At 47.9% G+C, this 26,715-nt stretch overlaps 1 protein-coding gene across 1 annotated transcript in view; it reads right to left on the bottom strand.

Annotated features, from left to right (window-relative positions):
- Nucleotides 1–7,382: 7,382 nt before the first annotated feature.
- LOC119974871 (protein ABHD15-like) overlaps nt 7,383–26,715 on the bottom strand; it is a 44,854-nt gene continuing 25,521 nt past the window's right edge. The window contains 3 exon segments of the mRNA XM_038814197.1: nt 7,383–8,475; nt 12,728–12,753; nt 12,756–13,079. Coding sequence (XP_038670125.1) covers nt 7,941–8,475; nt 12,728–12,753; nt 12,756–13,079 — 885 coding nt within the window. The 3' untranslated portion in view covers nt 7,383–7,940.

The raw sequence follows: 26,715 nt of genomic DNA, 5'->3' as shown, positions 1-26,715 counted from the left end.
CTGGCGTGAGGTGGGCATGGCAGTGAGTGCTGTGGGGCAGACCCCTCGGTCTGGGGAGCAGTGCCGGAAGAAGCTCCACGACCTCACCAGGGCTGCCAGGGTAAGTGCCAAGAGGGTGCCCCCGGGTCACAAAAATCCCCCCCCCCCCCCAATGTCCCTCACCATCCACCTCCCCCCCCTCCCGGGCACAAGGGGGAGGGGGGGCCAGAGTGAGTGGAGGGTGGTTAACAAAGTTGTCACAGACGCACATGAGCGCTGCGACCCCCTGTAGAGATGCCATGGTGTAGCTGCAACTCTCCTCCCAACCTGTGCCAATATCTGAACGCCCTGATGATACCTGCCGAATTGTGATGATCTATCCATGCCCCCCCCCCCCCCCCCCCCCCAACAGGACAAGACTGCTCACAACAACCGGGAGCGGAACAGGACCGGAGGGGGTTCACCCATCATGCACCCCCTGACAGTCTTTGAAGAGAGGGCACTGGTCCACACTCTACCCACTGGACCCCCCATCCTCTGTCCCCTCACACTCTACCCACTGGACCCCCCATCCTCTGTCCCCTCACACACTATCCACTGGACCCCCCCATCGTCGGTCCCCTCACACTCTACCCACTGGACCCCCCATCCTCTGTCCCCTCACACTCTACCCACTGGACCCCCCATCCTCTGTCCCCTCACACTCTACCCACTGGACCCCCCATCCTCTGTCCCCTCACACTCTACCCACTGGACCCCCCATCCTCTGTCCCCTCACACTCTACCCACTGGACCCCCCATCCTCTGTCCCCTCACACTCTACCCACTGGACCCCCCATCCTCTGTCCCCTCACACTCTACCCACTGGACCCCCTATCCTCTGTCCCCTCACACTCTACCCACTGGACCATCCTACGCCCGGCCGAGCGTGTCTAACTAACCCTGTGTTATTCTGTTCCTTAGGGCGTGGTGACGAATGTCCAGGGCCGTCTGCTGCCACACACAGGCGACCATCTGCCACGACCACCGCACCCAGGGCCGCACACCAGACGGTGGCAGGATGTCAGCCAAGTGTGCCATCCTCCCAACCCCGGACCCCCGAGCAGGACGCACAAAGGACGGTGACACACTCAACAGAGTCACCTGAGGGAGAACCAGACTTGGGCCGCGTGCAGCCTGCGCTCGAACATGACTGGGACGAGGACTCTGCTGGTTTTATGACGGACGAGGACCTAGAGCTTGCGGCACTGCTATCTCCCACACCATCCACCATCCCAGAGACACTCACCTCGGTTGGGCAATTAAGTGATGAGGCTCCTGGGTCACGGTCTGGTGTGCACCACACAGCTGAGCCGGTACAGCAGGTGGAGGTCAGAGCAGCCGAGGGGCTGGACGGTCAGAGGGCAGCCCAGGCCCAGCATTCAGCTGGCTCCCAGAAGTTTCCCAGGTTCCTGTTTACTCGACCCACGTGGACAGCCGATGCATTTCGAAACCCAGGGACACAATGATGGGATGAGGGCCATCTTCCAGCAGCTGCAGACGCAGTTGGGGGAGTCAAACCGCGTCCAGGAGCAGGGAGTGGTGCCACTCATGGCAGCCACCCAGGCCAATACCGCACGGGTGGCGTCTGCAGTCGAGGCAATGGATGAAATGGTTTCGGCCATGGTTCAGGTTATGCAAGGCGTTGGGCTTAATGTGCACGCGTCTTCCTCAGCCCTGGACAGGGTTGCCCTCTCACAGGCAGCAATGCGCCAGAGCCAAAACGACATTGCCGGCGCGCTACGGGCCCTGGCCGAGAAGCACCAGGTCATGGCCCAGTCCTAGCACGCCATGGCACAGTCTCAGCAGGTCATGGCCCAGTCCCAGCACGCCATGGCATAGTCCCAGCAGGTCATGGCCCAGTCCCAGCACGCCATGGCATAGTCCCAGCACGCCATGGCACAGTCCCAGCAGGCCATGGCACAGTCCCAGCAGGCCATGGCACAGTCCCAGCAGGCCAAGGCCCAGTCCCAGCACGCCATGGCACAGTCCCAGCAGGCCATGGCACAGTCCCAGCAGTCAGTCGCAGAAAGCATCAACCACCTGACGCACGTGCTGGATGGCGTCGCACACTCACAGGTTGAGGTCGCACAGTCCCTGGCGGGAATGTCTCATTCCCTGGACTCCGTTTCTGCGAACATTCGGACCCTGGTCGATACCGTTGCAGGCCTCCAGGACTGGCAGCGGCAGGTGTCGGTGGGGCGACGGGGTACCTCCCCGCTCGCACCTCCGTCCCACAGTGAGGCCCGGGGGCCACCGGGCTCCCCGAGGGAGGAGGAGGTTCTGGGGCCCGTCCCATTAACTCCATCACGGGACGTCCCTGAACGCTCGGCCTCCCACCGTCCCATCCCTGGTGCATCGGGTGGGCAGCGGGCAGAGCAGGGTGGCACCACGTCATCCGAAACGCCCGTGGAGCAGCCTGGCCCATCAAGGCCGGGTGGCCCCAGGAAACGAGTGCCGACGGGGAGACATGTCGCAGGGGGTGATTCTCAGCAGTCCGCTTCCACTCCTGCTGTATCATCTGGGGATACACTTAGACGTAGTGGTAGGGTCTGTAAGGCAATGAAGAGGGACACAGAGTAAGTTGGCACGGGTGAGGGGCACAGTTTAGTTGTAGGGGCTAGGGCATCTGTACATAATATTCACCATTAAACTCACTGTTGCACTTAACTTGTAAGTGTGGGGCGGAATTCTCCGCCCCCGGGAAAAATCGGGAGGGCCGTCGTGAACTCGGCCGAGTTTCACGATGGCCTTGGAGGCCACTCCTCGCCCCCTATTCTCCCCTCCCGGTGGGGCTAGGAGCGGCGCTCCGTAAATCTCGGCCGCGGGGGCGTCGCGCCGAGAATGACGTGGCCGGCGCACCTAATGACGTCAGCCGCGCATGCGCAGTTTGGCCGGCTCCAACCCACGCATGCGCGGCTTATGTCACGACGCTGACAGCTCGAACCCGCGCATGCGTGGTGGCCGTCTTTCCCCTCAGCCACCCCGCAAGATGTGGCGACTTGATCTTGCGGGGCGGCGGAGGGGAAATAGTGCGTCTGATTGAGACGCCGGCCCAATGATCGGTGGGCACCGATCGCGGGCCTGTCCCCTCCCGAGCACAGTCGTGGTGCTCATTCCCCACCAGGCCCCCTACAAGCCCCAAACAGGCATCTCCACACCCGTTTCACGACAGCAGTGACCAGATGCGGTTGCCGCCGTCGTGAAACGGTCGCGAATGGCAGGCCGCTCGGCCCATCCGGGTAGGAGAATCGCTGGTCGCCGTGAAAAATGGCGAGCGGCGATTCTTCAGAGCTGGGGGGGGGGGGGGGGGGGGTCGTGGGGGGAGCGAGGGGGGTGTTAAATTTGTCGGGGGGCCCTCCCGTGATTCTCCCACGCGGCGTGGGGAGCGGAGAATCGCGCCTGAGATTTTTCCGTTGACATGGGGATCGTGATGGTGACCGAGTGTCGCTGAGGTTGACGAGCAGTGAAACTTCAGTGCCGGGTGTGCAGTACCTTCCCCCCCCCCACCCCCTCCCACAGCTACCCCACACGGGCACGTGATGGAGTGTCCCTGGCGAACTCAGCGACCACCGAGATGGATGGTTCAGCTATTGCCATGAGTCAGACTTTGTCTAATGATTCTGAGCTCACTGCTCATCGCAGAGCGGGTTGTCATCATTCAACATGGCACTGATCACGCCCGCTGACACAGCCATCAATGTCGTGCCATACCGTCTGGCCGCAGTGGTAAGGGTGATTTAGAACTGGAGCAGTGTACGCAGAGCGGGGGGGGGGGGGGGTGGGGGTGGGAGTTGTGTGCTGATCGTCTGCACGACTGGCGATGCAGGTGGTAGTGGTAGTGTTCAGCGGTGCCAACGCAGCGGCGCGAGGGTCTTGCTGCCACCAAGGCGTTGCGTGCCTGCTGTCCTCGCCGGTGCCGTCATGCAGCCTCCTGGACATGACCAGCACCCGGGTCGTGTCTGCGTGCTGCGCCTGACGCACCACCAACCTCCTCCACCTCCTCCTTCGTCTCCGTGTTGGCACCACTGCCAGTGGCTTCTCCCTCCGACTCCTCCACCAGGGCATCTCCCCTCTGCATCGCGATGTTGTGCAGCGCACAGCAGACCACTACAATGCGAGCGACCCTGTCGGGCTGGTACAGCAGGGCCCCTCCGGAGCTGTACAGGCACCTGAATCGCATTTTCAGCAGACCGAAGCAGCGCTCCACCGCACCCCTGGTTGCTGCATGGGCCTCATTGTAAAGGGTCTCCGCGTTTGTCTGAGGCCTCCATATGGGCGTCATCAGCCAAGACCTCAGTGGATAACCCCTATCGCCAAGCAACCAGCCCCTCAGCCGGGGGGGCCGTCCCTCAAACATGGCAGGGATGAATGACTGCGCAAGAATGTACGCACCAGCACATTTCCAGGGAACCTTGCGCACACATGCATGACCTTCATGTGGGGGTCGCATACCACCTGGATATTCATAGAGTATGTCCCCCTCCTGTTTGTGAACACTTCCCTGTTGCCTGCAGGTGGGCGCATGGGAACGTGAACACAATCAATGACCCCCTGCACCATCGGTATCCCGGTCACGTTGGCAAATCCACGGGCTCGTGAATCTTGACTTGCTCGTTTCTCGGGAAAGGTGATGTAGCGGTCAGCGATGGCATAGAGGGCGTCGGTCACATCCGGGATGCACCTGTGCACCGATGACTGCGAGATCCCGGATAGGTCCCCGTTCGGAGACTGGAAGGAGCCGGTCGCATAAAGGTTAAGTGCCACCGTCACCTTAACGGCAACTGGGATCGCGTGTCCTCCTCCCGTTCCACGTGGACCGAGGTGCGCCACGAGGTGACAGCACGGTAGCATGGGCAGCACGGTAGCATGGTGGTTAGCATAAATGCTTCACAGCTCCAGGGTCCCAGGTTCGGTTCCCGGCTGGGTCACTGTCTGTGCGGAGTCTGCACGTCCTCCCCGTGTGTGCGTGGGTTTCCTCCGGGTGCTCCGGTTTCCTCCCACAGTCCAAAGATGTGCAGGTTAGGTGGATTGGCCATGCTAAATTGCCCATAGTGTCCTAAAAAGTAAGGTTAGGGGGGGGTTGTTGGGTTACGGGTATAGGGTGGATACGTGGGTTTGAGTAGGGTGATCATTGCTCGGCACAACATCGAGGGTCGAAGGGCCTGTTCTGTGCTGTGCTGTACTGTTCTATGTTCTATATGTGTCACCGTCTCTCTGCTCAACCGGAGTCTCCTCCTGCAGGTGATGTCTGGCATTGTCTCGAAAGAGATCCGGCCACGGTACACCCTTGCTCGTAGCCTCTGGCGCCTTGGTTCCACCATCAATGCCTCCTCCCCTCCCCCCCCCCCATGCTGCTCGACGATGGGCCACTCCGCGGCCATTTCCTCTGCTGCTGCAGCTGCCCCTGCATCCACTGTGGGATGTGGCTGTGGACGCTGCTTGATCTCAAGCTGCAGTGCAGCAGCCCCAACCACTGCGCTGAACATAGCCGTTCGGTTCGAATACATTATCGTCACCTACAGAAGGGTGGTGGGGGGCAGAGAAACGACATGTTAGACGGAGGTTATTCGACACCTCGGCATCTGCCTGCCACGGGATACCTGTGTGTCCCAGTGGCCAGATCGCGCTGCTGACACGCGGCCAGCCTAACCCCTGGTCACTTTCTGCGTCCAACGGGCAGTTAACAACACGTCCTCCTCACCGGTGGGCTGTGGCCATCAGCCACAGGGCAACCAGCGGCAGTGTCCTCGTCACCGTCCTGTCATGGCAGGGCGGCTGACATGTTGCATCCGGGGATGGACGACCCACTCCACTCCACTCACTCCCTCTCCCTCTCCCACCCCACTCCCTCCCTCTCCCCCTCCACCTCCACTCACTCCCTCTCCCCCTCCAACCTCCACTCCCTCCCTCTCCCCCTACCACCTCCACTCCCTCCCTCTCCCCCTCCCACCCCCACTCCCTCCCTCTCCCCTACCACCTCCACTCCCTCCCTCTCCCCCCTCCCCCCACTACTCCCTCTCCGCTCCCCCCACTTCTCCCTCTCCCCCCCACTTCTCCCTCTCCCCTCACTTCTTTCTCCCCTCTCCCCCTCCCACTTCTCCCTCTTCCCCCCACTTCTCCCTCTCCTCTCCCCCCTCCCACTTCTCCCTCTCCCCCCCACTTCTCCCTCTCCCCCCTCCCACTTCTCCCTCTCCCCCCCACTTCTCCCTCTCCCTTCTCCCCACTTCTCCCTCTCTCCCCCCCCACTTCTCCCTCTCCCCTCTCCCCCCCCACTTCTCTCTCCCCCTCTCCCACCCTCCCACTTCTCCCTCTCCCCCCCCCACTTCTCCCTCTCTCCCCCCCTCCCACTTCTCCCTCCCCCCCCCCCCCCACTTCTCCCTCTCTCCCCCCCCTTCCACTTCTCCCTCTCCCCGCCCCCCCACTGGCCGCAGCGTTTTCGGGGATGCCTTCCCCAGTTTGCGGAGACTCCGGGACGGTCCGCTCACCTCCTCGCTCCTCGTCAGCCAGCATGACTGGCTGGCGACTTTAAAAAGCAGGTGTGAACGGCGACGTCGTGACCTTGCGTCTCGACGCGGGACTTCGGCCCATCCGGCCCGGAGAATAGCGGGGGTGCCGGTGAATCGCCTTTTTGGCTGCATCGGGTGATTCGCCGAGTTTTTGTGCGCAAAACACGATTACAAAAATTTGGCCGGTTGGGAGAATAGCGGGAGCGCGTTGGACCGGGGTCGCGGGAAAAAACGGCGCGGCCCGCTATTCTCCCAACCGCCGTGACATCGGAGAATCGCGCCCCCTGCCTTTCAACCTTGCCCCTAGCCTGAGGTGTGTTGATTCTCAGGTTAAATCACCACCATTCAGCTCTCCCCATCAATGGGGAAATGGTCTGGGGTTATGGCGACTTTACTTTACATAGTTATTGACAGAAGGCTGATGTTAAAGAACATTTTATTTCAAAATCGAAAGGTAAAAGATAAAGGCGACTTCTTGGTGGGGTCAGGGGGTGAGGGTGACGGTGAGACAAGGGGGGGGGGGGGTGGTATGGTGTGGTTAGTCCAAATGGGTATATCTTCTGTCTAGGAGCAGATTAATGTTGAGGCATATTGAACAGATACAATAAATATAAAACCACAAGGTATATGAAACAAGACATCTATCACTTTAACTGCATACATCTGTAAAACATTACTTTTCATGTTGCACTGTCAACAATTATACATATTTTACCACCAATTTCCCCTTCAGTTCATGTTAACTGATGTCAAATGGAATCTTGAACTTATTAGTAAAATATTTCAGATCTTAAAAATAAACCACTGAAAACATAGATTTGATCCAATAACATTGAGCCACAAAACAGTATTCAGTCACCTTACATACTTTTGTTTTAATAAATAGACTGGAGATAATACAACAGCTGAGAATAACTTGCTCTTTGGGATTTGGCAGTGTTATTTGATGTTTGATAGAATGGTAAGAAGTTAATTGTCAACTAAAGTGTTTTAATCCTGGGACGGAGTAGAAAAGTCAAGCTTGATTACAACAAACTGTTAATACAGCTCCAGCTGCAAAAGCAAACTTCACCCAGTCCTTAAAGGAAATCTTAAATATAGATAAGACTCAGCAGTTCTGCTATGTGTCTTGTGATCATCGTAGCCCACTTTTAAATGAATTTGTAGTTTAGAATAATTGGGACTTTTTAACATTAATAAAAGTTTGTAGATCCATTTCCACTAATAGTCAAGAATGTTTTCTCTCTATCTGCCTGGAAATGACATAGTCAGGTAGCAAACATGGGCCCCTGATTTAAAAAAAAGAAATGTTGTACCCTTGTCTATGCTACTGAAGTTCCATTTAAAATCCACATAAAATAGGTTGTCAAGGTCATTGAGAACAATCATTTTCTGAATGGTTCTAACTTTTAATCACCTGGTATAGGATCGCTGCCAGTTGAAAATGTCATGAATATTGTGAGAACAAAATGAATCTCTTTTAAAACTATTGCCTCTGCCACATTTATAAGACATGGAGTTTGCAGCTCCCACACATTTTCTTTTTGAAAAACTTTTTGTCCTTTCCTCAGTCATGAAGAACTCACTGACAGATTTAAAATACTCTAGTAATACTTCATGACTCCATACAGAGGATTTGTTTTTCAAAAAGCCACAATGGCCGCCGTGTTTAGTTAACAATAGGAAAAAATGGGGATTGGTTTCAAAGAGCTCAAATGGCAAGGTTGCATCTGTGTCCCCTCTACATGGGTCATCCTGACTGCAAATGCACAGCACTGGCACTGCAACCTCATCCACATCCCGTAACGGATCATTCTTCTCCCAGTACAAGTCCCAGCATGGGATACTCTTCTTTGTTTGACAGAACAATATCTCTTCCATCTCCCTCAGAGTGCGTGTGGCAAATAACTTCTCCATGTCAATGATCTCTCCCAGCACAGTGGCATACCTGTGGAGTTCGGAAAATCATTAATAGTTATACTTTTAATTCTATAGTTAATTCAAACTTCAATATTTTATGGTGTTGTAAAAAGGCTCTAGTGATTCAATTTTCACGGTTTTTTATTTGGTTGATAAAATGGTAATTGAATTTAATTCCTAAGTAAAAGTGCCCGTGTTTTGAATGCAGAACTTTGTCTACCACCATGAAAATTGACATTAGTTTGATTACCAAAGGACAAACTACTGCCCTATCTGCAGCCTTCTTTCCTCTGTAATGTTTTGATGCTTCTTCCCAAATTCAAGCTCTTCTTTTTCACAACTTCACATTTGAACCTCTCCAATCAGGTTTCCTCCCTACTCACAACACAGAATCAGCCCTAATTAAAGCCATAAATTATCCTTCATAATTATGGAGAAAATAAATATCCTCACCTTTTTCAACCTCTCTCCTCCAATGATGCGACTCATCTGATTTCCAGTCCAATGGACAATCTTCACTTGGTGTCCATGCTTACCTATCCAATTCTCCATAGTATCTCAAGCATTAACTTCTCTTCCACCCCTCCATGATTGGAAGAGACTATACTTCCAAATGTCTACTGTTTTTGGCCCCTGTCCATTTCCATAGATTCCACTCCCTTTCCCAATCACTGCTTCAGGTTGAACCAGACTGCCCGTTTGCTTGGTGTACTATTTAACCATGAGCTGAGCTTCCAAAGCCATATCTTCTCTTTCACAGAGACTGCCAGCTTCCATTCCTGCATCAGCACATCTGCTACCACAACCCTCATCCATGTCTTGTCACTTTAGACTCAACTATTCTAATGCTGTCCTGGGTGCACTCCTATCCTCCACCTTCCATAAACTTCAATCCAATCAAAATGTCCAACCAAGGACTTTCTAGCCATCACGTTCCTACCGTATGGTCCGCCACTACCTAATCTGCTGAAGAACAAACCTGTTTATTAATTTAAATTACCACCCCATGGGCCCGACCATCGAAGCCGGAATGGAAAACCTGATTCAGCCACCCCTTCCGCAGCCTGGTGTGGTCCCTTACCCACAGATGGGTCTGATGCAAAAGCACCAATTCAGCCCTCAAATTCTTTACAAGAGAGAAAATTCTCAACCTTTTTACTGGGGTCCCAATCCTCTTACATTCCAGGTGACCAACCGAATCGAAGGTCTCCCCACCCCAACTCTGCCCCACTCCAAACCTGGAGTCAGCCATTTCCACCGTAAAGGATTAACAAGCGGCTGCTCAGTGGATGTAGGTTCCAGGCCCACCCAAGATGGTGACTAAACCAACCCAAAAAATTAAACAAAGAGACTCCTGTGGTCACCATCAGAAAGCCAACTTTGCCCCCTCCCCTGAACCAAATCCCACCCAACTATCCATATAGGTCACATTCCAAAGAACAATACCCCTCCTAACCAACACCAACCCCTATCCAAACAAAAATGCTAGGCTAATTGAACCACAAAAATAGGTCCAACAAACTGCAGCCCCTTCCCCCCACCTTGCTCCTGTTTGCAAGCTAAAACTTTAATGCTAGCGAGGTAGTGCCTCCCACTGGGTCATCCTGCCTTAGATAATATCCCACAAAAAACAGCCTCCCATCCCCCACCATACACCTTATGTAAAACAACCCCCTCCCATTTCAAAAAAACAAAGAAATAACAATATATACATACAAAATCCCTTCCCATAAACAACCATAACAAGTCCACTCAGAGCTTTAACTCGACCTCAGTCCATGCTCTGCAACAAACGCTTCTGCCTCCTCTGAAGTATTGAAGTATTGGTCCTTTGACCCAAAGTAAAACGCAGCCTCGCCAGGTATACCACAAACCTCATTCCACTCTTACATAAAGCCGCATTAGGCCTTATTAAAGGCTGTCCACTTCTTTGTCAACTCCACCAACATCCTGATATATTCTAACGTGGCTACCTTCCCATCTCAGGTCACAATTCTCCTTGGCCTACTTCAGGACCTGTTGCTTCTCCTGGAAGCTGTGGAATTTGGTTATCACCACTCGTGGTGGCTCATTTCCACTTGGCTTATGCCGGAGTGTTCGATGGGCCCTATCCAACCCTCCCCCACCATCTTACCAAACCTCTGCAAAAGGTATGCAGTTGGATTCGGGCCTACCACACCCTCTGGTAACCCTGAGATATTGTTTCCTCACCGATTCTCCATGTCATCCTCTCTCACCCTTCTTATTCTTCTCCGCCACCACCAGGATCTCAGCCTCCTGCGAGGCGATTTGATTTCTGTGCCTTGACAGTGCCACCTCCACCCCTTTCAACACCTCGCCATGTTCCTTTACAGCCTCCAAAGCCCTCTCCAACTTCTTACAGACAGGACCCAGCACCTCCGCAATTGACTTACAGAGAATATTGAACATCTCTCTCCATTGCCTCTCAAAATGTTTTTCAAACTGCTTCTCAAACTCCGTAGCCAGTACCCCAGTTAAAATATCTGTTATGATTGGGCAGTCCGCAACTGCTGGAGTCCCTGCCGCCATCTTCCCTGCTGAGGCTCAACGTGAAGTCTAGGAGTTGGTTGAGGAATTTCCAGACTTCTTAATTGTGGTCTTTTTAGGTATATTTCCACACTAGTACTCTTCTACCTTCTTAGAGGAAGAGATTAACCACCAAAAAACCCCGGGAAGCAGGCAAAAAGGACCAAGAAACAAGTGCCCTGTTGGGAGCTACCTAAATCACGATCTCCTCCTAATGCCGCCACAGGAAGAGCGGTCCAAGAAAATGAGTACAATGAGTAGGCGGCATGTAAAAATAGTGCTACATCTGACAGCAGGACCATGTGCCCAGATTTTGTCTGAGACCTGGGCATGACATGCAGGGGCACAGAGGCCTCCTGTTGTGCACAATGATGCCAAGCCAGGAAATAAAAGTGGAACAGCAGGCTTTAAAGAGCTACACGTACTTTAAAGATTAGGTATATCCTAGCATAGAGAGCAGCATGGTGGTGCAGTGGTTAGCACTTGGACTACGGCGCTGAGGACCCGGGTTTGAATCCCAGCCCTGGGTCACTGTCCGTATCGAGTTTGCACATTCTCCCCGTGTCTTACATGGGTTTCAGCCCCACAACCCAAAGATGTGCAGGTGAGGTGGATTGGCCATGCTAAATTGCCCCTTAATTGGGAAAAAAAATAATTGGGCACTCTAAAAAAAAATTTAAAGGTATAACCTAGCATCTTGGGAGATCCTAAGGATGAATTTATGAACTGTGGGCCTGAGTGAAAATATATCAAGCCCACAAATTGTAAGGAAACATTCTGAAGGTTAATTTACTTATGCCAGTAGAAAATGTTAATTATTTTAGTAGGAAAAGTGGTGTGAAATAATTCAGATTGCCAGTCAAGAGGGGTGCTCAAATAATCTGCTTCAATCACAGAGCCATTAAATGGTTGCTGGAGGTAAATTCTTGAGAGTATCTTGCAATGACAAGACAAGAGATGGTTGAGAGAATGGGCAGCAAGAACAGTACGCCAAGGACTAAGATGGAATGCTGGAAATAAGGAGGGGGGAAAGTGAGTGCAAACTTTAGTACAGAAGTAAACTGTTTTGCCCTTTGCCTTCTCTCACACAAGACATCCTGTCACGCTCTGTTCATTGTTTGGTGACATATCATTTTGCCTGGTGCCGCCTCATAGCCACCTAAGAAATGACGTCAGGTCACAAGAGAAAGGGAGGGCACAAAGGTCAGTGCACAGTGTAATGTATGCAGTCAAAGACACACATTCATCTTTGCTCAATCTTAAAGCAAAGGAAAATATTTGTGCCAATGTTTTGGGGTGTCCTGGCACTGCAAATATTCCTGAACGTTTAATGTGTCTGCAGGAAAACAAAGTATTTAACAGAAGATGGATCAGAGTTATCTGAAAGAGGGCATACAACAGATTAAGAAGTGACCTCTACCATAGGTCAATATAACTCCAAAAACATGAGAGTGTTCCACATAGAACAATTATTATGAGACACTGTCTGCTTCTACCTGACACAGTTCTGTTTTTTTTGGTTTTTTTTATAAATCTAGAGTACCCAATTGTTATTTTTCCAATTAAGGGGCAATTTAGCATGGCCAATTCACCTACCGTGCACATCATTGGGTTGTGGGGCTGAGACTCACGCAAACACAGCGAGAATGTGCAAAGTCCGCATGGATAGTGACAACCTGACACAATTCTTGATTCAGTAACATCCTTCCTGTTACTGAATGGGTTAGACATACCTGCTGAGCCATGTTTTTTGGTAAAGAGTAGGAACCAGTGGTAAAGCCATGGAGGTCCTGTTTCAAACCATTCTTGATACCTGAAGACAGGTGAAATGCAGGCCGCAGATGTCACATAACTGGAGGATCCACACTCTCCAAGATAAGAGAGCAAAAGCCCAGCTCCTGTGCTCTCACTTACAGTGAACAGCCTGGCACTTGGATGTTTGTATCGAATGTATCTGACTGCTTCTCTCAAATCAGATGGGTCACCAAACTGTTGCAGCTTCAGTGTTGTTAAAAGACTTCCATTTTGGCACCTTCTATTAAAAATCACTGGACGGTGGCCATTGTCCAGGGCTAAGGCACACAGCTTCAAAGACAAAATAAAGAACAGTTAGTTTAAAACAGGAATAGTCAGGTCTAGTGTCAACAAAAACATGGATGACAGTTTCAGCAATGGATGAGATAAGACAGGGAGGAGTCAGACAATATTGCAGAAGTGAAAACCTGACACAATTCTTGATTCAGTAACATCCTTCCTGTTACTGAATGAGTTAGACATACCTGCTGAGCCATGTTTTTTGGTAAAAGAGTAGGAACCAGTGGTAAAGCCATGGAGGTCCTGGCTGTTTCAAACCATTCTTGATACCTAAAGACAGGTGAAATGCAGGCCGCATACTCTAGATCGTAATGATTGGGCATATGAATGGACGGAAACTCAATTTGGGTCAAGAAGCATGGTTCAGCTTCAGGCAGTTGCTAGCATGAGTAATGAAGTCAGTGGCGAGGGGACAGAGATTACTGTGGGGCCAAAGTCAATTAAATGTATTTTATAGGCCCCCGCGAGGCATGTTTTTGGTAGAGGGGCACTTAAAATGTGGTGGGTGGTGAGCTTACCTCTTTCCTACTCACCCTGTCCCTGATGAGTTTCCCATAATACTTGAATGCCCGCTAACTAAGACGCCTACTAGTGACCCAGACTTGCAGAGTTAAGTGACTTTAAAAACTCACTTAACTCTGCTAACGCCAGATTGAACCAGCGTCCGAGATCTACCGGCCTAGCCAAAGGGACACCAGCTAGGCATTGTTCAGGACTGATCCCCACAAACTGGGACCAGGCAGAACAGCACTTTCAGGGTGCCCCAGAGGCTCCCAGGTGGTTTAAATCTGGACAGAGTGGCAGCCTGGCGCTGCTGATGCCACTCAGGCACCTTGGCACAGCCAACCTGGAACCCTGGAAGTGCCACTGGGCACCTTGGCAGTGCAACCCAGGTGCCAGCTTGGCACTGCCAGGGTGCCCAGGTGGCACTGCCAGGCTGGAAGGGGTACGTCTAGGGTACCAGGATAGCAGTGCCAAGGTGCCCAGGTGGCATTTTTCCTGCATCGGGCCAGGGGTGCCTGCCCATATGAGGTGGTGTGTGGGGGGCCCGAGAATGCCCCACAAAAAAAGTGCCGTTAGATAGCGGGTAGCGCTAGGAACAACTCCTCGATTCCCACCCAGAAAGGGCTTGTTTCTGATTAGAACGTACCACAAGTTTCCAAAGAGGGTAATTAACCCGTGGAATCACATTTTGGAGGTGATGGAGGAGACTGACTCCGTACAGTGCTTGGAAATGGATGTTTGGAAACATATGCGATCACAACAGAAGTAAGCCAGGTTTTTGTCTAATTACTGATGGATTTGGAGCCCCTGAGGATAACTTTATCACCGATAAGGAATTTTGAGGTTTGAGAACATTTTGACAGCAATTCCCAACTGACTTTTGCTCTTCATTTTTGTCTTTCCTTGGAGGTTTAGAGGAGGAGCAGGAAGAGTTGGGATTCAGGTTCAAGTTCATTAAGAAGTGAGGTGAGCAGATATCGGCCTGTATATTTGCTCAGTTTATGAATTCTTAAAAAAGTATAAACAAATTTATAGAACTAGAATAGTTGCAATAAAACTGTTAAGCACTTGTTTGAATTTGTGAAATATTGCTATACTCACCCTACAACATCAGTTGTTTATTAGCAATCAGAAAGGGCAGAATGTGAAATATACACGTAGATAAAAAAAAGAATCCAAATTGCAACTTAATATGATGTCATATTGTTTGCACCGTTACTGGACTGTTACGGTTTACATACCCTTCAAACACAAGGGTATGTTTAAACATCAAATAATTTAGTGTAAAGGAACAATTAGTAAGCATTTCATTTAAATGTAACTATAGTCAGTTAAAATGTTTATGATTTTACAGAAAATCAATTAAGGTGTATTCAATGCACCATGAACCAGTTATCATTTTGCTTTCTTTGTTGGTTACAGTGCAGTTGAAGGATTGAGGATTAAACAAAGAAACATACTTCAGAACCTTGAATAAAACATGGATTGCAACTAGTGCCCCAATATTGTGGGACATGGAGTCAATCGAATTTGAATCTGCAGACTGATCATTATTGATTATAGACATGTATGGGAGCTAACTTGCAACTTGGCAATTTTGTACTATGAATTTGTGTTGGCCTAACAAGGATCCTGATGGAAAATTCACCCCAAATTCATCATACACAACAATATAACACTAATCAGGATAAATCACAAGTAATTTTGTGTATAAATGAGTTACTAGCATGTTCAGATTAATAATTGACAGATTTGTAAGGGTGACGGAGCATATTGCAATAATCAGATGCTTCAGATGGATGTTTCTTCAAGTACTGAAAATATGGCTCTTATTGTATATTATGTCATAATGCGATCTGCTAATACTGTACTTTCCTTATGGTCATAGGCTGCATTTTGATATCAAAGCAACACACAAATGGCTCAATTTTTCACAATTCATATTTTCAGAATCAGTGACATGGATTTCTAATAGATATACATAGGGCAGGGCTCCTGCCAGTACCACCTGGAAGGCACTGGGATGCCAATGTACCACACTGCCCAGAGCTAACCACCCAGGGGCCCCCAAATCCATGGGAAACCGCCTCAAGTGCCAGTAAGCCTCGTTCCCATTTGTGGAGACCAGTACAAACCGGCGCTCGCTCGGGGTTTCCAAAGTGAGGGGGTTAGATTCCTTGGGTAAGTCTGGCGAGAGCATATTAAAATGATGCTTACTGCTTTAATACTAAATTTGCCTCATCTAGATCCCACCCATTGTGTGCGCGATCCAGATTGTGAGACTCGCGGGATCCTGTTAGACCTCTTGAGGCGTGACGAGTGGATAAATCCCGGAAGAGGCTCTCCCGGGATATACTGGTCGAGTCCTGATTCCGGCAGGAGGCGGCCAATGCATCGCACTTGTAATGGTATGTAGACAGACATGTAACTAAAGGGTTAATCACAACACCTAGCTGTAACACTACCACTAGAGGGCATTACTAGATCCACTATATAACTGAGTTTCCAGAAGCTCGAGCTCTCTTTCAGCTCTCTTTCAAGCAGGAGCTACCAGAGGACAGCAATGTAGTAGAGAGGATCTCAGCCTAGACACCATGTGTAACTTAGATACAGTTTGTACAGTTAGTTCTCCTTACCTTTTTTGCTAGAGTTAGTTCAGTGCAGTGTCAAACTCATTTATTAGTTTTATCGTGACTTAATAAATTTGTTCAGTTTACTTCAAAGACTCGAAAACTTCAACATCATCTACAGTTAGTAACGACATATATTTCTTAAACCCAGGAATATAACATGCTACCAGGAGTAGCAATATAATATAACATGGTACCGGAGTGACTACTGAATCTACCTAGTTAGGTTTAGTGATTACAGAGAGAGGTTATAGACAGCTATTCGGCAACAGAAGCATCGCCTTCAGAATAAAACCTGCTGATTCCAGGCACGATTGTCAGAACACAAGCTCCTCATCACCTCAGGATCACTGGTAACCTTAATGTTAACTGGCAGTTGTTTAGACAACAGTTCCAACTGTATTTAGACTTAACAAACGCAACAGAAGCTCAAAAATAGCCCTTTTACTGACTATCGCTGGTCAACACGCAATAAAGATCTACAACTCCTTTAACTACACAGAAGGTCAAGACAAGACAAAGTATGAAACAATGCTGAAAACATTTGATAGCCACTGTAAAGTACAGTCAAATGAAATATTTGAGCGCTACATCTTTGCAAAGAGATTGCAAAGGAAAGAGGAATCTTTCAACAGCTTTGCAACAGACCTTAAGCTGCTGGCACAACCCTGCAACTTTTTAATGCTGCATGATTCTAAAATTCATGACCAAATTGTTTGGGAAATAAATGATGAGCACCTCAGAAAAAAATTACTGAGCGAACAGGATTTAACATTAGAAATTGCTATACAAAAATACCTTGCTCATGAACAATCAAAGAATCAAAACCTAGAATATAAAATCCGTGAAAATGGCGTGAATACTCACCACGAGGCAGAGGCAGTGTTGAATGTGAAGATGAGGGACGTTTTGAGCGGCAGCCATTTTGCGCGCATGTACTCTGACCAGTAACCACATGCTCACTTCCCAAAAAGACGCAAACCGGTAAAATATCGTTTTCGCGCATGCGCAGTTGAAAAATGTGCGCACTTTGTCCGAAAATTGATTTGCGCTTGCGCAATCGATTTCTATGCATTGCGTCATGAGCATCATAACGTCAGAAGACACAGAACACGCCCACTTAAAGGGAAACCACACGAAAATTAAAAATAAGAGTTTTGAAGCTACAAAACCAAAATATTTTACCTCGAAAGACACACCAATGCCTGAACCTCAAAACAGTAAGAAGTCTTACAACACCAGGTTAAAACTTCAACAAGCAGTTAAAGATCATTTTCACAGCACCACGGAACAAGCAATTTGCAGCATTAAAAGTGAAGAGCTCAATAACAAATCTGAAACCAAGGAAGATGATTTGTTATTTAAAAGTAAAGAGCTCAGTAACAAATCCAAAACCAAAGAAAATGATTTGTTTATTGAAGAATACTATTCAGACATGGCTGAGTTATTCGGATATGATGATCATAGCATCAGCAACACAGTTGTAAAGCTCCATGCATCTCTACTCATCGTAGATGAATCCAATACCATGATGCAACGGCAGATTGTTGATACATTGGATGACAGCAACCTGTCAAAAAACCAAGAAGAAAACGACATCACACAGAGAGTGCTGACTGACTCCATTGAGAGAGCACTGATCGACTCCACAGAGAAAACACTGCATGACTCCACACAGAGAGCGATGAAAGACTCCACAGAAAGAGCGATAGAAGCCCCCACAGAGAGATCGTTGACAGACTCCAGAATGGAAGCAAGTAAAGACTCCAGAGCGACAACCATGCATGAAGAAGACTATGAAGGTCTATCCACCTTATTTGAGCAACTAGAATAAGACTATGAAAGTCTACCAAGCTCATTTAATCAACAGCAAGAAGACAATGAAAGTCTACCCACTGTATGTGAGAATAGACAATGTGATCACAATCAACATACAAGATGTGCAAGATCACAGTGAGACTAACAGATCTCAGCACTGGAGTGCTGAACTGGTTGCATTTGAGTGCTACAGTGAGAGTTTGGTGACTGAGGGAGTAAGGGTTCATTTTTATTTAAAGTCTAGTATTTCTTTTATTTAGTTAATTAACTTAAAAGTTGCTGTTTGGTCTATAAGAAGGTGAATTTTGAATCAGCTTTAAACAAGGTTCTACTTGTAGGTACTTGCAGCTGGAGCTTGTTAATTAGTTAATTGGATTAGGCCATTTTTCAGAGGCTAGAGTCACAGTATAAATCTGAGCTAGTTACAGTGCAGACTTTGCACTGGAGTGCTGAGCTTGTTGCATTTGAGTGCTACAGTGAGAGTTTGGTGACTGAGTGAGTAAAAGGGTTCATTTTTATTTAAAGTCTGGTATTTCTTTTATTTAGTTAATTAACTTAAAAGTTGCTGTTTCGTCTATAAGAAGGTGAATTTTGAATCAGCTTTAAACAAGGTTCTACTTGTAGGTACTTGCAGCTGGAGCTTGTTAATTAGTTAATTGGATTCGGCCATTTTTCAGAGGCTAGAGTCACAGTATAAATCTGAGCTAGTTACAGTGCAGACTTTGTTTGCACTGGAGTGCTGAACTGGTTGCATTTGAGTGCTACAGTGAGAGTTTGGTGACTGAGGGAGTGCTGAACTTGGTGCATTTGAGTGCTACAGTGAGAGTTTGGTGACTGAGGGAGTGCTGAACTTGGTACATTTGAGTGCTACAGCGAGAGTTTGGTGATTGAGGGAGTTAGGTGAGGAGGGAGTAAGGTGCTCCTTACATTTCATTTCCTATATTTATCAAAGAGCGTGAAGGGAGCCAGGAGTTTAGAGTACAGCTGACTGGAAGCAGAGTCAGAGGGCGGAGGTCCAGTTGGTCTACGGGGCAGCTAATTCTGTAAAGTAAGAGGGGATGGAGGCTAGGGCAGTTGCATGCTCCTCCTGTAGGATGTGGGTGGTGAGGGATACCACTGGTGTCCCCGCTGACTATACCTGCAGGAAGTGCACCCAACTCCAGCTCCTCAGAGACCGTGTTAGGGAACTGGAGCTGGAGCTGGATGAACTTCGGATCATCCGGGAGGCAGAGGGGATTATCGAGAAGAGTTACAGGGAGGTAGCCACACCCAAGGTATTTGACAAGAGTAGCTGGGTTACAGTCAGGGAAAGAAAACTAACAGGCAGACAGTGCAGGGATCCCTCGTGGCCGTTCCCCTTCAAAACAAGTATACCGTTTTGGATGCTGTTGGGGGGGATGACCTACCGGGGGAAGGCCCTAGCGGCCAGGTCTCTGGGGATCAGAAGGGAAGGAGGGAGCGTAGAAAAGCAATAGTAATAGGAGATTCAATGGTTAGGAGAATAGATAGGAGATTCTGTGGGCGCGAGCGAGACTCCCGGAAGGTATGTTGCCTCCTGGGTGCCAGGGCCAGGGATGTCTCGGATCGTGTCTTCAGGATCCTGAAGGGGGAGGGTGAGCAGCCAGAAGTCATGGTGCACATTGGTACCAACGACATAGGTAGGACAAGGGGTGTGGAGGTAATAAGCAAGTTTAGGGAGTTAGGCTGGAAGTTAAAGGCCAGGACAGAGAGAGTTGCCATCTCTGGTTTGTTGCCAGTGCCACGTGATAGCGAGGCTAGGAATAGGGAGAGAGTGCAGTTGAACACGTGGCTGCAGGAATGGTGTAGGAGGGAGGGCTTCAGGTATTTGGATAATTGGAGCGCATTCTGGGGAAGGTGGGACCTGTACAAGCAGGACGGGTTGCATCTGAACCAGAGGGGCACCAATATCCTGGGGGGGAGGTTTTCTAGTAGTCTTCGGGAGGGTTTAAACTAATTTGGCAGGGGAATGGGAACCGGATTTGTAGTCCAGCAACTTAGGAAGCCGATATTCAGGACGCCAAAGCACGTAGTGATGCAGTGGGGAAGGTAACACTGACAAAGGAGAGTACTTGCAGGCAAGGAGGTGGGTTGAAGTGTGTATACTTCAATGCAAGAAGCATTAGGAATAAGGTGGCTGAACTTAAGGCATGGATCGGTACTTGGGACTACGATGTGGTGGCCATCACGGAAACTTGGATAGAAGAGGGGCAGAAATGGTTGTTGGAGGTCCCTGGTTCTAGATGTTTCAACAAGATTAGGGAGGATGGTAAAAGAGGTCGGGGGGGGGGGGGGGGGGGGGGGGGGGGTGGCATTGTTAATTCGAGATAGTATAACAGCTGCAGAAAGGCAGTTCGAGGGGGATCTGCCTGCTGAGGTAATATGGGTTGAAGTCAGAAATAGGAAAGGAGCAGTCACCTTGTTGGGAGTTTTCTATAGGCCCCCCAATAGCAGCAGAGATGTGGAGGAACAGATTGGGAAACAGATTTTGGAAAGGTGCAGAAGTCACAGGGTAGTAGTCATGGGTGACTTCAACTTCCCAAACATTGAGTGGAAACTCTTTAGATCAAATAGTTTGGATGGGGTAGTGTTTGTGCAGTGTGTCCAGGAAGCTTTTCTAACACACTATGTAGATTGTCCGACCAGAGGGGAGGCCATATGGGATTTGGTACTTGGTAATGAACCGGGGAGGTGATAGATTTGTTAGTGGGGGAGCATTTTGGAGGTAGTGACCACAATTCTGTGACTTTCACTTTAGTAATGGAGAGGGATAGGTGCGTGCAACAGGGCAAGGTTTACAATTGGGGGAAGGGTAAATACAATGCTGTCAGACAAGAATTGAAGTGCGTAAGTTGGGAACGTAGGCTGTCAGGGAAGGATACAAGTGAAATGTGGAATTTGTTCAAGGATATGTATGTCCCTGCCAGGCAGGGAAGAGATGGTCGAGTGAGGGAACCATGGTTGACAAGAGAGGTTGAATGTCTTGTTAAGAGGAAGAGGGAGACTTATGTAAGGCTGAGGAAACAAGGTTCAGACAGGGCGCTGGAGGGATACAAGATAGCCAGGAGGGAACTGAAGAAAGGGATTAGGAGAGCTAAGAGAGGGCATGAAAAATCTTTGGCGGGTAGGATCAAGGAAAACCCCAAGGCCTTTTACACATATGTGAGAAACATGAGAATGACTAGAGCGAGGGTAAGTCCGATCAAGGACAGTAGCGGGAGATTGTGTATTGAGTCTGAAGAGATAGGAGAGGTCTTGAACAAGTATTTTTCTTCAGTATTTACAAACGAGAGGGGCCATATTGTTGGAGAGGACAGTGTGAAACGGACTGGTAAGCTCGAGGAGATACTTGTTAGGAAGGAAGATGTGTTGGGCGTTTTGAAAAACTTGAGGATAGACAAGTCCCCCGGGCCTGACGGGATATATCCAAGGATTCTAGGGGAAGCAAGAAATGAAATTGCAGAGCCGTTGGCAATTATCTTTTCGTCCTCGCTGTCAACAGGGGTGGTACCAGGGGATTGGAGAGTGGCGAATGTCGTGCCCCTGTTCAAAAAAGGGAATAGGGATAACCCTGGGAACTACAGGCCAGTTAGTCTTACTTCGGTGGTAGGCAAAGTAATGGAAAGGGTACTGAGGGATAGGATTTCTGAGCATCTGGAAAGACACTGCTTGTTTAGGGATAGTCAGCACGGATTTGTGAGGGGTAGGTCTTGCCTTACAAGTCTTATTGACTTCTTTGAGGAGGTGACCAAGATGTGGATTAAGGTAAAGCAGTGGATGTAGTGTACATGGATTTTAGTAAGGCATTTGATAAGGTTCCCCATGGTAGGGTTATGCAGAAAGTAAGGAGGCATGGGATAGTGGGAAATTTGGCCAGTTGGATAACGAACTGGCTAACCGATAGAAGACAGAGAGTGGTGGTGGATGGCAAATATTCAGCCTGGAGCCCAGTTACCAGTGGCGTACCGCAGGGATCAGTTCTGGGTCCTCTGCTGTTTGTGATTTTCATTAATGACTTGGATGAGGGAGTTGAAGGGTGGGTCAGTAAATTTGCACATGATACGAAGATTGGTGGAGTTGTAGATAGTGAGGAGGGCTGTTGTCGGCTTCAAAGAGACATAGATAGGATGCAGAGCTGGGCTGAGAAGTGGCAGATGGAGTTTAACCCTGACAAGTGTGAGGTTGTCCATTTTGGAAGGACAAATATGAATGCAGAATACAGGGTTAACGGTAGGGTTCTTGGCAATGTAGAGGAGCAGAGAGATCTTGGGGTCTATGTTCATAGATCTTTGAAAGTTGCCATTCAAGTGGATAGAGCTGTGACAAAGGCCTATGGTGTGCTAGCGTTCATTAGCAGAGGGATTGAATTTAAGAGCCGTGAGGTGATGATGCAGCTGTACAAAACCTTGGTCAGGCCACATTTGGAGTACTGTGTGCAGTTCTGGTCACCTCATTTTAGGAAGGATGTGGAAGCTCTGGAAAAGGTGCAAAGGAGATTTACCAGGATGTTGCCTGGAATGGAGAGTAGGTCTTACGAGGAAATGTTGAGGATGGTAGGCCTTTTCTCATTAGAACGGAGAAGGATGAGGGGCGACTTGATAGAGGTTTATAAGATGATCAGAGGAATAGATAGACAGTCAGAGACTTTTCCCCCAGGTGGAACAAACCATTACAAGGGGACATAAATTTAAGGTAAATGGTGGAAGATATAGGGGGATGTCAGAAGTAGGTTCTTTACGCAGAGAGTAGTGGGGGCATGGAATGCACTGCCTGTGGAAGTAGTTGAGTCGGAAACGTTAGGGATCTTCAAGCGGCTATTGGATAGGTACATGGATTAGGGTAGAATAATGGAGTGTAGATTAATTTCTTCTTAAGGGCAGTACGGTAGCATTGTGGATAGCACAATTGCTTCACAGCTCCAGGGTCCCAAGTTCGATTTTGACTTGGGTCACTGTCTGTGTGGAGTCTGCACATCCTCCCCGTGTGTGCGTGGGTTTCCTCCGGGTACTCCGGTTTCCTCCCACAGTCCAAAGATGTGCAGGTTGGGTGGATTGGTCATGATAAATTGCCGTTAATGTCCAAAATTCTATGATTAACCTAGGACAAAAGTTCAGCACAACATCGTGGGCCGAAGGGCCTGTTCTGTGCTGTATTTCTCTATCTACCTATCTAATATACAAAAGCACTCAACGATCAAAGTAAAACTGCTCATGAGTCCACATCAATTAAAACCTCATCTACTCTTGACAACCTTTAAGAAACTAAAATCTTGACAACGTTGACTCCAGAAGAGGAGCACCAAGAGATCAGAAATGACTGATGTCACCAAGATCAGTGCAACATCAGATAATTCACACAAACCTCAAACCATAAAGCTCAATGAAACATCAGATACCACAAAGGACAGTGATACTGAAAAGTTTGAGAATGATTCAAACTATCCGCCAGGAACAGTCATTGAGCACAACAACAACAGCAAAAACAACAAGAATGAAAATGACAACAACAGCAACAAAAACAACAATAGAAACAATAACAACAAAACAACAACCTGTACAACATGGTACAGCTCTACAACTACAGGGCAATGTTACAGAACAGTCCAAAACAATGGCAAGAGTACAAACATAACATGGACATTGTTCACACAAAACAAATGTCATGACAATGAATTTCACAAATTCATATTTGCTCCAAAACAAAGAAGCAACACAATGTTTAAGGCAAATGACATATTAAATCGATACCACAGGCACAAGAAAAAGTCCACGACAGACAACATACATGATTCGACCATTCGAATACCTGATGATTGAGTTTTTGGTACTTCAACACAACCGATTTTTCCTCAAGTGTCGTTTAATGAAGAAATCTTTCGGAACACCATAACCAACAACTTTAGTAGTCGTGATTCACACACAACTATCAAAACATCAACATCTCCACTGCAACTAAGAAGGTCATTGAGAATGAGAAGATAACCTAAAAGACTGAACTTATGAACATTTTGTTCAATATATTTGCTGTGTATATATCTGCTGTGTATATAAATCAAACCTATCATGTTCTTACCTTTAATCTTGTTATCCATTTTTCCTTGTTACCAAGCAAGAAATGTAAATAAAAAGGAGGATGTAATGATATGTAGACAGACATGTAACAAAAGGGTTAATCACAACACCTAGCTGTAACACTACCACTAGAGGGCATTACCAGATCCACTATATAACTGAGTTGCCAGAAGCTCTTACTCTTTTTCAGCTCTCTTTCCAGCAGGAGTTACCAGAGGACAGCTGTGTAGTAGAGAGGAACTCAGCCTAGACACCATGTGTAACTTAGATACAATTTGTACAGTTGGTTATCCTTACTTTATTACCAGAGTTAGGTCAGTGGAGTGTCAAACTCATTTGTTAGTATTATCGTTACTTAATAAATTTGTTCAGTTTCCTTTGAAGACTCGAGTGTCCTTCAACATCATCTACAGTTAGTAACGACATGTATTTCTTAAATCCAGCAGTATAACATGCTAACAGGAGTAGCAATATAATATAACAGTGCCCATAAACTATGCCTTGCGGTGTTTGCTTGAATAAAGAGAAGAATTTTATATCAGGGCCTGAATTGACTTGGGAAAACAAACCTTCGATATTTTACTGCCACAATTTTGACAAACATGTGGCATGTATAACTTTACCAAAGGTGTGAGGGTAGGATATTTTTAAAGATTTCATAAATAGTTTCAAAGGCATCATTTATGGCTTGGAAACAAACAAATTATTCAAGAGTTGTCATCTCAACTTGAGAAATATACCAACTGTTTCACTCGAAACCCATGCTAACTGCATATAAGAAAATGTTGGTCAAATATTTTGCCTCGCGACCCGTTAAGTAGGATTATTGTGAATGGACCACTCTGAAGCATCCCCCCAACCTGGCAATCAGCTTTCTTAATTAGAAGTCTTAGGAAACACCACATTATACTATCTCAAATGAAAGAGTATGTTAAAATCAGAGGGGAAATGAGTCACTGCCAACACAGACTAGACACATTTTTGGAGACTCTGAGAAAACTTTATAACTTCCAGATTATTTTACTGATAATGTTGTGAATCACTGTGTACACAGGAAGTGATAGAGTATTGCTAATTTCAGTAAATGCGAACACATATATATGGAATAGTACATCCTCTCATAATTATGGAATTCCATGCAGCTTTGGTAAGTATAATTTCTCAAAGCTTTCGGTGTTTCTATGACATTATAATGGATAGTTCTGTATTGAAAAAGACATAGAACCATCAGACCATAAAATCATAAGAATTAGGACCATAAGTAGACCATTCGGTCATTGAGCCTGCTTTGACGTTCAATAAAATCATAGCTGAGCTGATTGTGGACTTTACTCCACTTTCCTGTCTGTCCCCCATTACCCTTGACTTCCTTGTCTCTCTCTAACTCAGACATGATGACCCAGTCACCACTGCTCTCTGGGGAAGAAGTTCCTCCTCATCTCCATCTTAAATGGGAAACCTCTCATTTTTAAATTATGTTTTTTTTTCTATGATCCTTCATGAAAGGAAACATCCTCTCAGCATCTACCCTGTCAAGGCCCCTCAGAATCTTATATGTTTCAATAAATATAGGTCCAATATGCTCAACCTCGCCTTACCCTAGGAGACAGCCTTGGGAGCCTTCTCTGAAGTGCTTCCAATGCAAGCACGGTAGCATTGTGGATAGCACAATCGCTTCACAGGTCCAGGGTCCCAGGTTCGATTCCGGCTTGGGTCACTGTCTGTGCGGAGTCTGCACATCCTCCCCTTGTGTGCGTGGGTTTCCTCCGGGTGCTCCGGTTTCCTCCCACAGTCCAAAGATGTGCAGGTTAGGTGGATTGGTCATGATAAATTGCCCTTAGTGTCCAAAATTGCCCTTAGTGTTCGGTGGGGTTACTGGGTTATGGGATAGGGTGGAGTTGTTGACCTTTGGTAGGGTGCTCTTTCCAAGAGCCGGTGCAGACTCGATGGGCTGAATGGCCTCCTTCTGCACTGTAAATTCTATGAAAAAAAAGTATATCCATTCTTAAGTAAGAAGACCAAAACTGTACATAAGTACTTTAGTTATGGTCTCACTAATGCCCTGCACAGTGTATAACAAGAGTTCCCTAATTTTATACTCAGTCCCTCTTGTAATAAAGGCCATATTTAGTTTCAAATGGAATTTGGGCTTCGCTGGCTAGGACAGCATCCAATGTTCATTTCTAATTGCCTTGAGAAGGTGGTGGTGAGCTGCCTCCATGAGCCATTGCACTCCTTGTGGTGTAGGTGCACCAACAGTTGGGGAGGGAGTTCAAGGATTTTGGCCCAGCGACAGCGAAGAAATAACAATATATTTCCAAATCAGGATGGTGAGTGGTTTGGAGGGGAACCTCCAGCTGGCAGTGTTCACATTTGTCTGCTGACCGTGTCCTTCTTGATGGTAGCAGTCATGGGTTTAGAAGTTGCTGCCGAAAGAACCTTGATGAGCTCCTGCAGTGCGTTTTGTAGATGGTACACACTGCTGCTACTGTGCGTCGATGGAGGGGAGAGTGAATGTTTGTGGAAGGGATGCAATCAAGTGGGTTGCTTTTTCCTGGATTGTGTCAAGATTCTTGCGTTGGTGGA

The sequence above is a fragment of the Scyliorhinus canicula genome, chromosome 12, assembly GCF_902713615.1.
Source record: "Scyliorhinus canicula chromosome 12, sScyCan1.1, whole genome shotgun sequence".
In the NCBI taxonomy this organism is placed as follows: domain Eukaryota; kingdom Metazoa; phylum Chordata; class Chondrichthyes; order Carcharhiniformes; family Scyliorhinidae; genus Scyliorhinus; species Scyliorhinus canicula.
This window is presented reverse-complemented; position numbering and strand designations above follow the sequence as displayed.